Source organism: Dermacentor silvarum, chromosome 6, assembly GCF_013339745.2.
Source record: "Dermacentor silvarum isolate Dsil-2018 chromosome 6, BIME_Dsil_1.4, whole genome shotgun sequence".
NCBI lineage: Eukaryota > Metazoa > Arthropoda > Arachnida > Ixodida > Ixodidae > Dermacentor > Dermacentor silvarum.
In genome coordinates this window covers 178,959,171-178,975,373 of record NC_051159.1, presented here as the reverse complement: position 1 = coordinate 178,975,373, position 16,203 = coordinate 178,959,171, and the positions used below count along the sequence as shown (strand labels likewise).

Genomic DNA, 16,203 nt, shown 5'->3' with positions numbered 1-16,203 from the left:
TTATTGCGATAGCAATTACATGGACACTTCAACCGGATTTCTGCCGTCGGCGTCGCCGTCGCCGTGAGGTTCCCTATAGATAAAATCTTCGCCGCGCGCCGTATGCCCGAGCGGAAGCGTGCGGGGACGCGCGCTATCACGAGAGCGAACGCACTCAATCTCCCACGCGCAAGCAAGGAAGCGGGAAGCCAGCGCCGGAGGGAGCGGGGGGGGGGGGGGGGGGGCGCACTTCTACTCTGCCAACAAGCACGCTCGTCGCTCCGCCCGCACCGTCTCTTATCTCCCCACGGCTCTGACCTTTATGCGCTGTGCATTCGCCGCTCAGAGGAGGCGCTGCGGTCGCCGAGGTGAGCGGGCGCGTCTCGCATCGGCTCCGTCGATTATGATTGATAGTGCCGGTTATTCACCCAATATCGAAGAACCAACACTACCAGAGTGTGCAGCAAGTTGCAAGGAACTCGCCAACACCAAATTTGGTGAGAAATTTCCAATTTTTCGCCGTTTTTTGGGACCGGAAAATTCTGAAGCGGAGCTCCGGAGCTAAGCCTAATCAGGCCTACCTCGACTTCTGGCCGGCGCGCCACGTAGGCCGCCCGCCGCCGCCCGACCGCCGCCGCGTCGGCGCAGCCGCTACCGGTGATATGGCCTCGGCGATGGAAACGGAGTTCGAGCCCGACGTTCGTCAAGAACAAGAAGCGCAAGATCTACAACCACGGCTCGTCAACATCGACGGGCGCACAGCGATAGCAGTCCAAGGCGAAATTCTACCGGACGACGACATCGTGGGTTGGGAGACCGGCGCGCGACAGCCACGTCAGCACAAGCCAACATCGCACGCCTGCTTCAACGGTGAGTCTACCCCCGCCGGCAAGAAGCATGAATCGCGCTACACTCAAGCGCAGTACGTCAAGAAGGTTACCGCAAATTTAACACGCATGGCGCGCATGCCAACGAACATCCCGAGAGAAGAGTGCAAAATTATCATCAGACCTAGAGGAGGCCTAAACACGGGGCGCACCGAAGCCCCAACCCTAACGGCAGCCATTTGGACGGCCGCGGGTATCACCAAAGCGGAAGCAATGCAGGACACAGTGTGTGCCAATGTGGCGCAAAATATTATCGTTGTGAGTACCCCGGACGAGCAGAGAGCGAGGCGCTACGCCACGATACGTTCACTAACCATCGGGGAACAAGCCCACGAAACCTACGCCTACTTCGCGGCCCCGCACGATACTTCGAAAGGAGTCATCCACGGGATACCGAAGACGGAAACTACCGCAGACATCAGAGAAAACATTATACATCCAGGGAACCCCAAAGCCATCGAGGCACACCGCATTGGAGAAACGACAGCGGTATTGGTCCTGTTTCAGGGACAGAAAGTACCTTCTACCGTAAAGTACGGCGTAACTATCGTCAGATGCAGCCTCTATTGTCAACACCACCAAGTATGCCGGACGTGCGGCAAAATCGGCCACCGGCAAGACGTATGCCCGCAACCAAACACGAAGGTTTGCTTCGCTTGCGGTAAGCCTAACCCAAGAGACACGCACGCCGAAGAATGCAAGCCACGTTGCAAGCTTTGTAACGGCCCCCACCCAACCGGGGCGCCGGGCTGCAGCAACCGTTTCAAGTTGCCATATCTGGTAAAGAAGCGGAGATGGGAGAACGCACGACACACGTCATCGACACACGTCAGCATAGCTGTGAACGACAACCCCGCAGAATTCCCGCCCCTGAAAGCCGACCGTCCACTGGAGGAGCGCAAGCGCAGCGCGAGTCGCAGCTGCTTGCGCGGCGTGCAAGGCGGCGACTCCGGCCGCGCCACGTCGCACGGGCGGGAAAGCAGGAGCAGGAGCAAACGGCGCACCGCTCAGTCCGCGCGCCGCGAGTCTCGCTCTCGAGAACGCGCCACGTGGTCCGAAAAGGTAGCTAACCACCACAGAAGCAAAAGCCGAGCACCGCAAATCGAAGACACGATGCGAGCTCTACAGCAAGATAACGCAAACCTACGAGCCGAGAACCAAAACCTCAAGGCCCAGGTCAGGGAACTGAAACAAGGACAAGAAGAAATCCTACGACTACTGCGTGCAGGACAACAGCCCGCAGGAACCACAAGAAGGGACATCGCACAGGCAGCGCAGAGATCACTCACCCCTACGCCGCCACCACAACAGGTACCCGATCAACGATCAGCTACACCACTAATAGCAGAGAGGACCCCCACAACGGAACCTCCATCAACGGCCCCACAACACGAGACGGTAGAAGACATGGAAGAGCATACGGCGGAAATATCCCGCCCCTCTTTCAAAGAACACAGAGCAATGAACAGGGAACGTGAGAGCACCAATGCACGCCTGAACAGACATGAAAAACGCATCGAACTACTAGAGAAGCGCCTAACCGCACTCGAGCTCCGGGTAACCACGGGCTTCGCAGAGACGAAGGCACTACTGAACCAAATTCTTAACAAGAACAACACCACCAATGAAGAGAACAACACCTGCAGCATCCCACAAACATGGACCGAAACCCCACAACCCGCACAAGACTAAGAATCTGGCACTGGAACGCCAACGGGTTCCGGTGTCGGAAGGCGGTACTGCAGCAGCACGTGGCAAGCGTCGGGCAACCACCGGACGTTATAATGATACAAGAAACCCACATGGAAGACACACCGACTCTGCCGGGGTACCGAGCCTACTCGAGCCCGCCCAGCGCGCGAGAGCACGGCAAGGGAGCCGCACAGGGGGTGTGCACTTTCGTGCGAAAGGGACTCACCTCTATACACCACGGGAACTTCCTGGGACGCAGCTCCATCGAGCACTGCGTCACCGAAATCGGGCTGGGTAGAAGAAAGCAAGAACCCATATTATTGGCGAATATCTACAGCAATCCCACACACGGGCAGCAGAAATTCAAGGCACTACTACACAAGACTACAAAGACAAGCCCCAACGGCACGGTGGTGGTGTGCGGCGACTTCAACGCGCCACACAAAGAGCTGGGATACAACCGCACCTCGGCCAAAGGACGAGACCTGCTGGAAGAAGCCTCAAACGCCGGCTTTGTGCTTTACACAGATCCGGGCAACCCTACAAGAATTGGAACGTCGACTACGAGGGACACGAACCCGGACCTCACTTTCGCTCGACTCTCCGGCAAAGCAAGAGGAACGGCGACCTGGCGCAACACTGGCCACAACCTGGGCAGTGACCACTACATTATAGAACTGAACATACCCACAACGGTACACAACGACCAAAAGAAATTCAAGCACAAGCTCACAGACTGGACGCGTTTCCGCGCAACCCTCGATGAAGCCGACAACGACATCGAAGACATCGAGAAGTGGACGGAACGCGTAACCAAAGCAGCCGACTCGGTTACCGCCGAGCTGGACGTAGAAGAGGAAGTACCGCAAATCGACAGCAAGCTGGCTCACATGATCGAGGCTCGCCAATCCCTGCAAAGAAGATGGAAAAAGCAACGGCACAATCGACGGCTACGGAAACGAGTCGCCGAGCTGGGTCGCGCCATTGAAAAATACAGCAGAGAACTATGCACGCAGCAATGGCACGCAACGTGCAGCGCTGCGGACGGACAACTACATAAAGGACAGACTTGGAAGCTGTTGCGACACCTCCTGGACGATAAATCCACGAAAGGCCACCAGCAGCACAGGCTTGCCCAAACGATCTACACTGCCGTCAAGACACTAGGCGAAGAGGAAGCCAGCAAGCGCATCAATGCCAAGTACCTCCCCACAGCGGCCACCGAGATCCACCCCGACCACAATGGACCGCACAACCCAGAACTGGATCGAGAGATCGAAGAATGGGAAGTCCGAGCGGTACTACAAGAGCTCAACTGCAAGTCGGCGGCAGGACCAGACCGGCTTCACAACCGGGCGCTGCGTAACCTCAACGATGGGGCGATCGCAGCACTCACAAGATACTTCAACCAATGCTGGAGAGAAGGCAAACTACCGAAACAATGGAAGACGGCTCGCACGGTCCTCATACCGAAGCCCGGCAAGCCACCCAACATTGAAAATCTACGGCCTATCTCCCTGACGTCCTGCGTCGGAAAAGTGATGGAACACATCATGCGTAACAGGTGGAACCGCTACCTCGAAGACAAGGGCCTCTACCCGGACGAAATGATCGGCTTTCGAGAGAAGCTCAGTACCCAAGACGCCATGATACAACTCCAGCATGAAATCCTGGAAGTATCAGCTCCCACTCACGACAATAGAGCAGTTCTCGGCCTAGACCTGCAGAGTGCTTTCGACAAGGTACGCCACTCGGCAATCCTGTCGCAGGCCTCGCGGCTAGGACTTGGACGAAGATCCTACAACTACATAAGGAACTTTCTGTCCAACCGAACAGTAAAAATACAAGCGAGTAACCTACAACTAGAAGAAAAGACCCTCGGAAGCGTCGGCACACCGCAGGGCTCCGTGATATCGCCGCTGCTCTTCAACCTGGTCATGATCGGAGTTGCGGAGCGACTAAACGCGCGAGTCCCGCACGTCCGTTACACGATCTACGCGGACGACATCACGCTATGGGTTGCCGGCGGCAGCGACGGGTACATCGAAGAAACGCTACAAGAAGCAGTGAACACAATAGAAGATCAGCTGGATGGCACCGGTCTCCGATGCTCGCCACAAAAGTCCGAACTCCTGATCGTCCCACCACCCGGGCGATATAGGAAGAAAGCCACTGAAGACTCGGAGAAGATCGTGCTCCGAACCAGAGACGGCATCGTCATTCCGAAAGTCTCTAAGCTCCGTGTCCTAGGCATGGTGCTCGAAGCCAGTAGGAGCAACGGCGTCACCGTCGACAAGATCATCACTAAGATGGGTATCGCCACGCGACTCATCAAGCGAGTTGCGACCCGGCACAGAGGGATGAAGGAGGCCAGCCTACTACGTCTGGTGCAGTCCTTCGCCATCAGCCACGCTGCCTACGTAGGCGCGTTCCACTACTGGAAAGTACAGGAGCGCGACCGGATAAATGCGGCCATCAGAAAGACATACAAGGCTGCGCTCGGCTTATTCAACTGCACGAGCACAGCCAAGCTGCTCGAGCTGGGGGTGCACAACACCCTCGAAGAAATCGCAGAAGCGCAAAGAACATCTCAGCGCGAGAGACTCCAAACCACACGAACGGGACGAAGCATCCTGGCCAGACTAGGCCAAGGCACGAACACTACTGACAACGAAGCGAAGGGACATCACGCCCTCCCGAAAAGGGCCCTCGACCGACTGGTGGTGGCGCCCCTACCAAAGAACATGCACCCGGAGCACAGCCAAGGCCGACGAGACGCACGAGCCAAGGCCCTCACTGAAGCACATGCCAACGATAACGGCGCCTTATACGTGGACGCCGCTAAATACAAAGACAAAGAAGACACATACGTGGCCGTAGCAATACGCGCCACAACGGGCGAAATCTACAGTGCTTGCAGCGTCCGTGCGAAGCAAGCGCATCAGGCGGAAGAAGCCGCCATTGCGCTGGCCCTCGCCGACAACAAGTGTACAACGATCCTGAGCGACTCGCGCACAGCGGTTCGGAACTACGGCAGAAATAATGTGTGTGCCAGTGCGGTGCGCGTTGTGAAGTGCAGTGACAGACAGTGCACCGATGGACTGCGGACTCGTCTCCGATGGTTCCCGGCGCATCAAGGCTGCTACTTCGGGAGCACCTCCCCAAACCGCAATGAGACGGCGAACGCCGCTGCGCGAGGTCTTACTCGCCGCGTGGTGGCACCAGCGTCCCTCGTCTTAGCGGAGGGAGTAGCCACCGACGATGAAGACGACGAAGAAGAAGCCGAACTGGTAACGAGCTACGCGGACGTGCTGGAATGGTACCGGAGCGCACGTCGCTCCATGCCCGCAGCTCACCAGAGAACAGGCGGTACTCTACAGACAGCTGCAAACGAACTCGGTGCTCACGCCTGCGCTCGCGCGCTTCATATGCCCCGACGTCTACGAGAGCTCAAAGTGTAGTGTGTGTAACAGTGCGACCGCCACGCTAACTCACGTGTTGTGGGATTGTAAACTGAATGCAGAAGAGGCAGCGGCCTACCCAGGCAGACTGCCAACGGACATTGCCCGTGCCGTAACGGCTCAGGACTCAGAGCAACTACAGGCGGTCCAGCGGATCGAGACAGCTCTCGCTCGCCAAACGCGCAGGGACGCACCCGACGGGACCCAGGTGCGACAGCCTCGTGGAGAACGTTGGATCCCCCGGCGTAAGCGTCGAGACGCAACTTGATGACTGCACATATATAGTCGGGTAGCAAGAGGGCCCTGCGTGGCACCCTGCTACCTCCGCCGGTGCTTTAATAAAGTTCATTTCTCTCTCTCTCTCTCGCCGCTCAGTTTCCGTTGAAGCGATAGACCGCACGTACTTTCGCCGCTGCGGCATATGGGCTTGCTGCCAGCGTTTTGACAGTCGTTGTCTGCAGTCATTCAGTGAGATCTATTCAGGTTTGTTTGTGCGCGCTCACACCACGCTTGTTCATTCAGTTAGTAATAGTCGGGCCACATTTTCCAACGCACGCTACACATGCAGTGCTGCCCGGATCGGCAGTGCAGCGCTACAGGTGTGTCCCTTCGCACGCGCTGCCCACGGGAAGCGCTTCTCATCAACACCACCGTTTCACACGCGCCTTCTCGTGGTCATCGAGTCTCTCTTCATGTCGGTCTACTTACGCCGCAGCACACTTGCTTACTTAATCAGCTCATGTTTACTACAATTCATATTGCTACCAAAGCCGCTACCCTTACTTCGTATGACATTGCTGTGTTGCTATCGCATTCATTTCTTCGCCTTTAGGGCGAAACTGTGACATTTTTATATAAATACTACTACTTGTGTTTATTATACATAAATACGCATTTGGTGCCGCAGCTAAACGTCGCCTCCCCTCCCTCCCTCCGTCCCCCCACGGCCTTTCGCCCGACGGAAGAAGCCGCGTTTGCTCTCTATATATGGCGATTGTAAAGGAGGAATGAGACGCTTAATTCTTCAGCCCTTCAGGGAGCACGGCGCAGAACGTGCGTTCGCTCCCCGTGAAAGCGCGCGTCCCTCGCGCCTTTTCACTCGCACATACAGCGTCCGGGGCGCGGCGACGATTTCATCGCCGTTGACGTCATACGGAACCTCACGGTGACGGCGACGGTGACGACGACGGTAGAAATCCGCTTTGTAGTGTCCATATAATTGCTATCGCAATAAAAAAATATATTATGCGGAAACATTAGACCAGTTCATAAAAGTATATTGGTATCTGTAAATCGGTCGCGTACTTTAGGTAAAAACAGTTTTATTATTAATGTAGAGAACAAAGGCAAACTATGCGCGTACATCTGAGATTCGCGCCCACACCACGAGGTCGATGACGTCTCTGTATTTCGCGTTTCGCGTATTTCGAGCCTGACTAGGCTGAGGACCTGCTGAGCAAGGTCGCGAAAAAGCTCACTTGCTCTCGGCAATCCTGTCCGGCAGATAAGAGACGACTTTCTGGAATTCAAACGAGACGCAGTAAACTGACTGAGTCTAGAAGTTGGTCTCCATAAAAATAGAAGTTATGCGGTGAGTACTCTGCTTCGTTATTAATATTTTGCCGACAGCGATGTTATTTTTCTTCTTCAATCTCAAAATATATTCGATAGGTAAACGACCACCACTTTCTGTTGTTCAATCAGGGTTCTATCCTTAAAAATTTTTTTATTGCGATAGCAATTATATGGACACTCAAAAGCAGATTTCTGCCTTCGGCGTCGCCGTCGCCGTGAGGTTCCGTATGACGTCAATGGAGATGAAATCGTCGCCGATGATGATGATGATAAGTGGTTCTTGAGGGAAAGGGAAAGGTTGGCGCTATCTTCTGCAGCCCTTGAGGGAGCACGGCTCAGCGCCAGTGCCGAACGCTGTTTGTGCGAGTGAAAGGGCGCGAGGGGCGCGCTTTCACGGGGAGTGAACGCACGGCGGAGAACAAACGCGCGTTCTGCGCCGTGCTCCCTTAAGGGCTGCAGAAGTAGGCGTCTCTTTCCTCCTTTACAATCACCATATATGTAGAGCAAACGCGCCTTCTTCCGACGCGCGAGAGGCCGTGGGGGAGGGGGAGGGAAGGGAGGCGACGTTTAGCTGCGGCACCAAGTGCCTATTTAAATCAGAGGCTCCGGCAAAAGTCACCAACGCCGCACGCATTTTGAGCGAACGCGGGCAAAACGCCGACGGCGTCGACAACAGTTCTGCATGTTGCCGGTGCTGCTGCATGTCCAAGTTTATACAGCTGATAAAGCTAATATCATTACTCCGTATAGCTCTCTACCAATTTGCTATCGCAATTGATGCTTCGCCTTTCAGGTGAAACTGCGACAAGTTTTTTCTCATCGTCACGGCAGATTCCCCGAAAGTCTCTAGAAACAATATTTGCTCGACAAGCTATAATGCTGTACGCGTTTGTAACATTTTTCATTCATTATGACGCATGTTTTGTGTTAACCTATTGTGTCACTGCGTCTCTCATGTTGACCTTGTCTCCATTTGTAGGGTTCGAGGCGAGCTGGAAGCCAGGTGTGTTGAAGGCTAAACACACTTCTGCATTTAATCTCTTGTTTGTTTGCTTATTACCTATTTCTTCTTTTTTTTTATACCAGGATGAAGCAAGAAAAACATCTCAAGTGAGTACATCTGGTGGTGTCAATACTACTGCTCGAACGAAATCAAACATGCTTAGGCAAAAGTAATCCGTGAAGAGATACTTATAGAAACCGGAATAGCGGCTGCCCGCGGCGCAGTGACGTAATTTACGCTTACTGCTGCCCAATAGAGAGGGAGAGAGAAAAAAAGATTACACCATCTTCCCGAGGGGAACCATGGGCTGATGCGGAGCATCGCGGTCGTTATAACGGCGTTAATTACGTTGTTATTACGGTGTTATTAACGTTGTTAACTTGGTGTTATTACGTTTTTATTACGTGTTAACTTGCGTTGGTCGCCATCACATCGCGTGAACGCCGTGCTGCTCGACGTTCTCGAACCGACGCTGCTTCACGTTGCCGAAGCTCAGGATCCGCTACTCGACGTTCACGAACCAACGCGGCTTCACGTTCTCGAAGGTCGGGTTCCGCCGCTCGCTTCGTACGTTTACGTTGAACTTCACGGTCCCGAACCTCAGGTTCTGCTGCTCGACGTTCACGAATCAACGCGGCTTCCCGTTCTCGAAGCTCAGGATCCGCTGCTCGACGTTGACGTTTCGAAGCGGCTTCGCGTTCTCGAAGTGTGGAATCCGCTGCTCGACGCTGACGTTTCGAAGCGGCTTCGCGTTGGCGAACTAAATCTGGATCCGCTGCGCGTCGCCGACGTTTAGGTTCTGCGTCGCGAGCTCTTCTCTGCGCAGCCTTGTCTTCAGAGGTGCTCGCGGTTCTGTTAATGAACTGGCTGCTGCTGTTTGAAGATGTGCCAGACAGTTCGTTGACAGATTCGTTGGCGTCCATTCAGCGCATCGGACGGCGCAGCGTGACTAAACCGAAGCAGCAACTGAGGCAGCGGCGCATGCGCCGGGTTTATATAAGCAGCTGGCGCGGAGAGGAGGAGGAGGAGAGAGAGAGGCGCGCATGCGCGCGCTATCGCACAGGTGGCGGATGAAGACACGGAGGGAGAAGCGCTGTTATCGAACAGATGGCGTGGAGAGGGGGAGAGAGGCGTTATCGCACAGCTGGCGTGGAGAGAATGAGGAGAGGTGCGGACGGACGCCGACGCCAACGACGCCGCGGGACAGGCCGCCGCTGTAAGATGCTCCGCATCTAAAACGAGTGAACGCCACGTTCCGGCTCCGAACCCTAAAACCATGTCAGAGGGCAATATAGTATGCGCATGCGTAAGAACACAGCTGGCTTTATCTGTAGCGCGTTGTCCGCAGCAACGGCTGGTGTGGAGTTTCAACAGGAAACGGTCGAGAGAACGCGCTCGAGACACATACAGTTACAGCCTTAGCTTGGTGTTAGCCCTAGCCAGGCGTTGGATGGTAGCCACACAGAGGAAGCAGATGCTGCATGCATTCGCTTCGAGCGGCTTTATTGACGTGCGTGGCTTCTATATGGTGCTTATATCCCTTGAGAAGCTGTCCATCTGCGCAAGCTAGACTGAGTTGCTTTCTCCGCAATGAAAGGCTTCATTGGGAGAAGCCCGCTTCAACGGTTACCTTCGTTTATCTCGCATTTGTATTTCTCCTTGCTCGCACACGTGTGCGTGCGCATGTGTGCACGCGTGTGTGCGCGCATGTGTGCACGCGTGTGTGCGTGCACGTATGGTGACAGAGAGACTTCAGCCCATCCTGCATCCATCCTATTCTACGTGCACAACTCGCATCTGTGCACGGCACGTGAGCAGCTTTACGAAACTGCTGGCCAAAGCTGGCTTCTTCGCACTGATATTAAATATGGGGAGAAGCCCGCTTCAGTGATTACCTTCGTTTAAGGTCTGCCTGTCACCAGTAATTGCCGTTATGAATGAATCAATGAGAATCGGAGAGGATTAGACGTGATACCGAGCTTTCTGATTCTGCTTCATGCGGTCCGTAAACGGGGCATTTTTTCGACCTCGAGTAACAATTTCGTATCTGCAATTTACCGAGCGAAGCAAAGCTGAGCTGGTTTGGTCCATTATCTAAAATGAAGATTTCCTCCCTTCCTCTAGGAGAATCAAAGAAGTCAGGTAAGAAACAAGCGGTCGGTGTGTACCGACTGTTTGTCACTTTGCCAGGGTTTTGAAAGATCGCCTAAGCGAGGGGAAAAATGCGCGCGATGAAAGTCAGCATTCACAATTGATCACAAAAGTGCACAGTAGCCGTTCGTCTCGCCTCTACGTTTTCTGTGCGACCAAGTGTCCTCGAGTCTTGAAGTATACAGTAACGCTTGAAATTAACGGCTTTACGGCGTTTCGTTCTTTGAAGTCATGGACGAAGACGCCGACTTGATAAAGCTTTAGTTCGGAGCTAATTTCCTTTTTTTTTCCCAAATGCATGCGATACCCCGAAATGGTTCGAATGGGAAAGAAAAAAATACTTTTTAAAGAATACCTGCCAAAAAAAGTATTTAGTTGAAAGAAAAATTGTTTGTTGACAAAATTTTAAATGGGATTAGTCTAAAATGCTCCGCCGACCTCATCATTGTTGGAATCTTGCAAGATACATCTATATTTATCAGATATCATTTTCACAGCGCAATAATTCTTCCTAGCCTTATAAGTGAACCGGCATAGTCATTATATTGAGGAAGTACCAGGACGCAGTAGTATCTTGAATGGGCACTCGGAAATCTGGATCATTTTGACCGTCTGCTCATTTCCTAATTTTGTTAGCTGGCGCTTACTGGTTTCATCTCCGAACCTAAACGAACGTTTGTTAAGCTATAAAGCGTCTTATTAGAAACATGCGTTTTGTATCCGTTGTGTATTATTCCAATTTTTCTATCGCTAATCTGACACGTACCGTGAACGCCAGACTGCCATATTAGTGAAACAAATCATTCTGATTCATTGTGGCAAACGTCAGATCAGAGCGACGCAGTTCCAATTAATGATATGAGCCCTCCCCGTACACACTCCCAACAAGCGTCGGCAAGATAACCGTCCTCGACACCAAAGCGCGTGCTGAAGGGGTGGCTGTATGTGATGCCTCGCAGGGAGCACATCTTGCAACAGAGTCGCGACGCGCGCTGCCTGGTGATGAGCTTCGACACGCTCGAAGCGCCGCCCATCCTGCCCCCAGTGTCGGTGGACAGCGGCAGCTCTGAGCTGGCGCGAATCATCCCCACCGCTGTAGTGCGCCGTGTGGGCATCGACGACCCGAAGCTACCCAGGGGCAAGGAATCTCCCTTCTGCCGGGTGGTGGCGCTCACGCCAGCAGGTATATCGATTAAGGAAGCTATGGAAAAGCGTAAGCAGGCGTTTCATCTAGAAGCCAAAAGGTTGATATTGTACATGAAGGAGAGGCACTGTTTATTTGAAATATTTGAAATACCTTACAGGTCTGTAGGGCATTGTGGAGGGGGGGGGGGGGGGGTCAAAATCCTAACAGTGTATATATAACCAGAATAAAAAAGAAAAAGTAAAATACATGGTAAATAAAATTTGAGCACATAATCGCAGTACAGAACAGACGACGAAGCAATGCGGAAATAAGAAGAAATATGGGACACAGGTTAAAGCAATCCATCAAAACGTGATATAGCACGATGCAAGGCAAACAAAAAATAGCACGATGGAACAAGTACCGGGAAAATAAAGGGGGTATAAGCGAACTAGTGCAACAAAAAATTACAAGTGATAATTGGGTACATGAAATTAGAAAAATCGGTAGAAGCTCAAAAATATTCTGGAACCATATAAGCGCACTCGGAGCTCCAACTAAAGATTCGCAAACAGCTAAAAGGATGAAGACGGTAACATCTTCGAAGGCGACGACGCGCGGCAGTACATCAGAGAAGTTGTTTGAGATAAATTTGGCAAGAAAGAGAGAGTAGTCCAGACTCAGACACAGCAACAGATATTGTTTAGAGTATTGGCGAGAAAGAAAAAAAAATGCAGTGATGAGAGAGCCGGGGTCGTAGGTAATTCTGCAATACGGAGACATCGGTATTAACGGGAGGCAGAATGTAAAGTAGAGGCTAGGCTATACAATAGATGTAGTAAAACATTATTTGCTCAAGCAAGCTCGGTGACTATTTGTTTTAAGCGGAGGGTGAATTGGGACTCGAGCACGAAATTCGCAGGCTCGGATAAGCGGTGACGACTGGGAGCTATTTGGCGCCGTTTCGTGCTTGTACAGATAATGAACACACACACACACACTATAGCACCAGTGCTTGTCATTTTCTGTGTCTCTTGAAAAGCGCTGTTTCACTATCTAAATTGTGAATCAATGCGGGTCAAACCGCGGGAGCGAAAGTGAAGGCTCACCAGGAGGGTCAACAGTGTGACGAAGCGAGGCGCACTCGTTAAGTCCAACGTGCGCATGCATACGAAGGTCTTTTGTCCGTAATTAAGTTGCACGTTAGTGCAGTTGAATTAGTAATAATGCTCAATTAGTGCCACTAACAAGGCCCACATAATATTAGGTATGGTAAGGTTTTACTTCCCAAAGGCTGGTACGAAAACTGAGAGACGGCGTTGTTGACGATTCTGAAGTACTTTAGAGCACAGCGGTTTCTCCGTCGTACGACTATGCCTTAGTATGCACGCACACTTACATTTCGCGATCGGAATACGGCCCACGCAGTCGTGAACTGACCCCGATGCCACGTTCTGCAAGTACGAACAAATTTTAGCATTGAACGCCTCCACACGGAACACAAATATTCGAAGTATTCGAATTTTGAATACATAGAATGCATGATTTTAATTATTGTGAGGCAATTGTAACATAACGTTATTCGAACATGCGAGATGAATTTTTAATTATAATATTTTGAGCCTCTGACACATTTATTCTAAATTAACGTTATCAATATTCCAAAGACACTCGAGATTATTTGAGTTGGAATGTTTTGAAATATTTGGAATTGAATCTACGTAGCAAGTTCAGAGTGCCACAAAAAACACATTGAGTTCAACTAGAAAATTTCTTCCGGAAATACCAAAGTATAATCGGAGGCCAGCGCTGTTATGGTCACTTTCTGTCATAGTCATTCACTCGCGCCGTTGACCAAGAGTTACAATCTAGCCTAAGCCCACACTTTACTATATCGAAGTATTCTTAGTTGAAGCGATCGAATTGTTATTCAGCGAAGTGCCTTTTTACCCGATACTGCTATTCGCAATCTCCACTCCCCGAACTTCGCTTGCGGAGCTCACATTCCGCCGGCTAGCATACGAATAATGTGCTGAGAAATTTCTCTCTCTCTCTCTCTCCTTCCCGTTCAGTGCCGCATGCAGCAGCGCGTCCACTTAGAAGCGCGCTTCACGCGACCGGCTTCGATGTGGACGACGTGAACACTGCAGCGGGACAAGTTTCCTCGTTGTTGCCAGGTGACTCGTGTTTCCGGACGTTCAAATCTGAATCATTTTTCCCCCTAATTCTTTCTTCTGACCTTTTCCTGGCAGGCTCCAAATCTCTGGAGGTGAAGCCTACTGGAGAGAACGCGAACGCAAAAGTCGCAAGCGTAGACGTGGAGAAGATATAAACTGCCCGAGATCATCACGCACCTCTCTGAGAGCGAAAACATGTTGCAGGAAATCTTTTCGTGTTAGTAAACCTTACCTCTTCCCGTCTAAGCAGGGACTTCATATTGCAATCGTGACGTTGTATATAGTATAGTACTGGACGACACAGTAATTCACATCGCAATATAAGACTAACTATTCCATGCGACTGTCCCTGGAAACTCGATTGATGCAAATGTAATCAGGTAAGCATCATGTTTTACCACATTTGAAGCTTATCTCTGTTGAAGTTCTCGATGTCGTTCTCGTTAATGTTCTTCGGCGATCAAAAAAATCTTGAACTTGATGAAATAAGCACGGGATTCTGCGCACCTTAAACAGAATAAACTTGGAACTTGGCCTCTTCGCCACCCTTTTCCCGGTATTTCTGGATCGCTTCCACCGCAGCATTATCCACAGCAGTTATGGTAAAAGCGCTCTATTTCTGCGGGCCACTAATAGCTTACTTGTGTGATGGCGCTGTGGTTACCGTATCCGGTAGGTGTAATACATAAGGGTCGGCGGTTCAAATCACGCTGTAAATAAAAGTTCTGGGGAAAAAAATTATGTATACATGTGATACGGTGTCTCCCCACTACGGCGTGCCTCATAATCAGATCGTGGTTTTGCACGTAAAACCGCATAATTTTATTTTTTTCTTACCACTGGCAGCTAGCAGAATGACCGACTCCGAGCAGCGGACCAGCGCGCGCTCGCTCGTCGGGGCGTTTCGCATCTCGGTGCGGGAAGCATGGCTTAACCCGCTCATTGCACTCATATAAATCCCGTAATAGCTGTGTTGTTGCTAGCATCAAAACCTCGATTGAATTCCAAGTGCAGTCACTGCTGCAATACAAGACGCTCAAGCACTCGAGTTACGTTGCTATATCACTTTGGGCTTTTATGCATATATACACCACACTGCATACGGGAAAACGTAGTTTTTTATGACAGTCGGTAACATGGCGCAATTTATCGTATAATGCTCTTCCTTGGGCTGTATTGAGGAACCCTTGATCATTGACGTTCTAAAAATGTCCTGTTGAATTTCCATAGCATTAATAAATTTTCTTTGGAAAAGCAATGGAATTTCAGGCTAAATTCTTGTATCGCCATATCCAACAGCGCTGGCAACCATGAATGCAAGAAGCCGCGTAACAGGCGCAGATTAGATAAGCAAGGGACAGAGCTGAGCAGCTGCAGAACCGCGAAGCGCTGTTTGTGGTGCGTAGCCAAAGAGAATGCCGATGACTCCCTTTGCGCGAGCTTGTTTAATGCTATAAAATTTCAGATATCCCATCTATGTGAATCTAAAAAAATAAGAGAATAAAAAAGGAAAACGTGGGCAGCTTGCACTAGTGGTACAAGGCTGGAGTAAACAGCGGAGCTGGCGATCGACCTAGCTTCTTCCAGGTTTTACTATAGGCTTGGCTGAGTTTTGCTAGGAAATGCTAAGTGCTGCTAGGCACGGTATTCCGTATCGGCTCGCCACGACGCGCAGATTCTCGCGTGGCCGCGTGACGCGCTTCAAGATGAGCGGCTTCTACGGCTGTCCGGATCTTTTTTGGTCGTCCAATGTGAAAGCTACATGTACTCCCACAGAGTCAACGAGAGTTCTGCCGCCGTCGCGGTGGCTCCCAGCTTTATCTCCCCGGTGACGTCACGGCCAAGCTGCGCCTCCACACTTACCGGGGCGTGGCTGTTCGAAACCTGCCGAGCCATCGCCAGAGGCGCCGGCTGCAGTCACGGAACCGCGCCCGTTCGGCACGAACGCGGGGAAGCGCGGACGGCGTCGGCAACAGATCTGCGCGTTGCCTCGTTGGTGCTGCTACAATTTATTTTTCTATCTCACTCTCGCTCTCATTTTCTCTTTCCCTCTCCCGAGCAATGCTCTCCTTCCCTCTCCTTAACGTTCCATGTCAAGGCAACATGTGCACGGCACGGAGAGGAAGCGCAGCACACGCCGCTCCGCGAGGTG

General features: G+C 51.7%; 1 protein-coding gene across 1 annotated transcript in view; it reads left to right on the top strand.

Annotated features, from left to right (window-relative positions):
* LOC119457077 (uncharacterized) overlaps window positions 1-14,262 on the top strand; it is a 58,628-nt gene extending 44,366 nt beyond the window's left edge. Inside the window, exons 16-20 of the mRNA XM_049669888.1 lie at window positions 8,574-8,597; window positions 8,681-8,704; window positions 11,708-11,931; window positions 13,947-14,051; window positions 14,127-14,262. Coding sequence (XP_049525845.1) covers window positions 8,574-8,597; window positions 8,681-8,704; window positions 11,708-11,931; window positions 13,947-14,051; window positions 14,127-14,206 — 457 coding nt within the window. The 3' untranslated portion in view covers window positions 14,207-14,262. The remainder of the gene's footprint in view (window positions 1-8,573; window positions 8,598-8,680; window positions 8,705-11,707; window positions 11,932-13,946; window positions 14,052-14,126) is intronic.
* The last annotated feature ends 1,941 nt before the right edge of the window (window positions 14,263-16,203 follow it).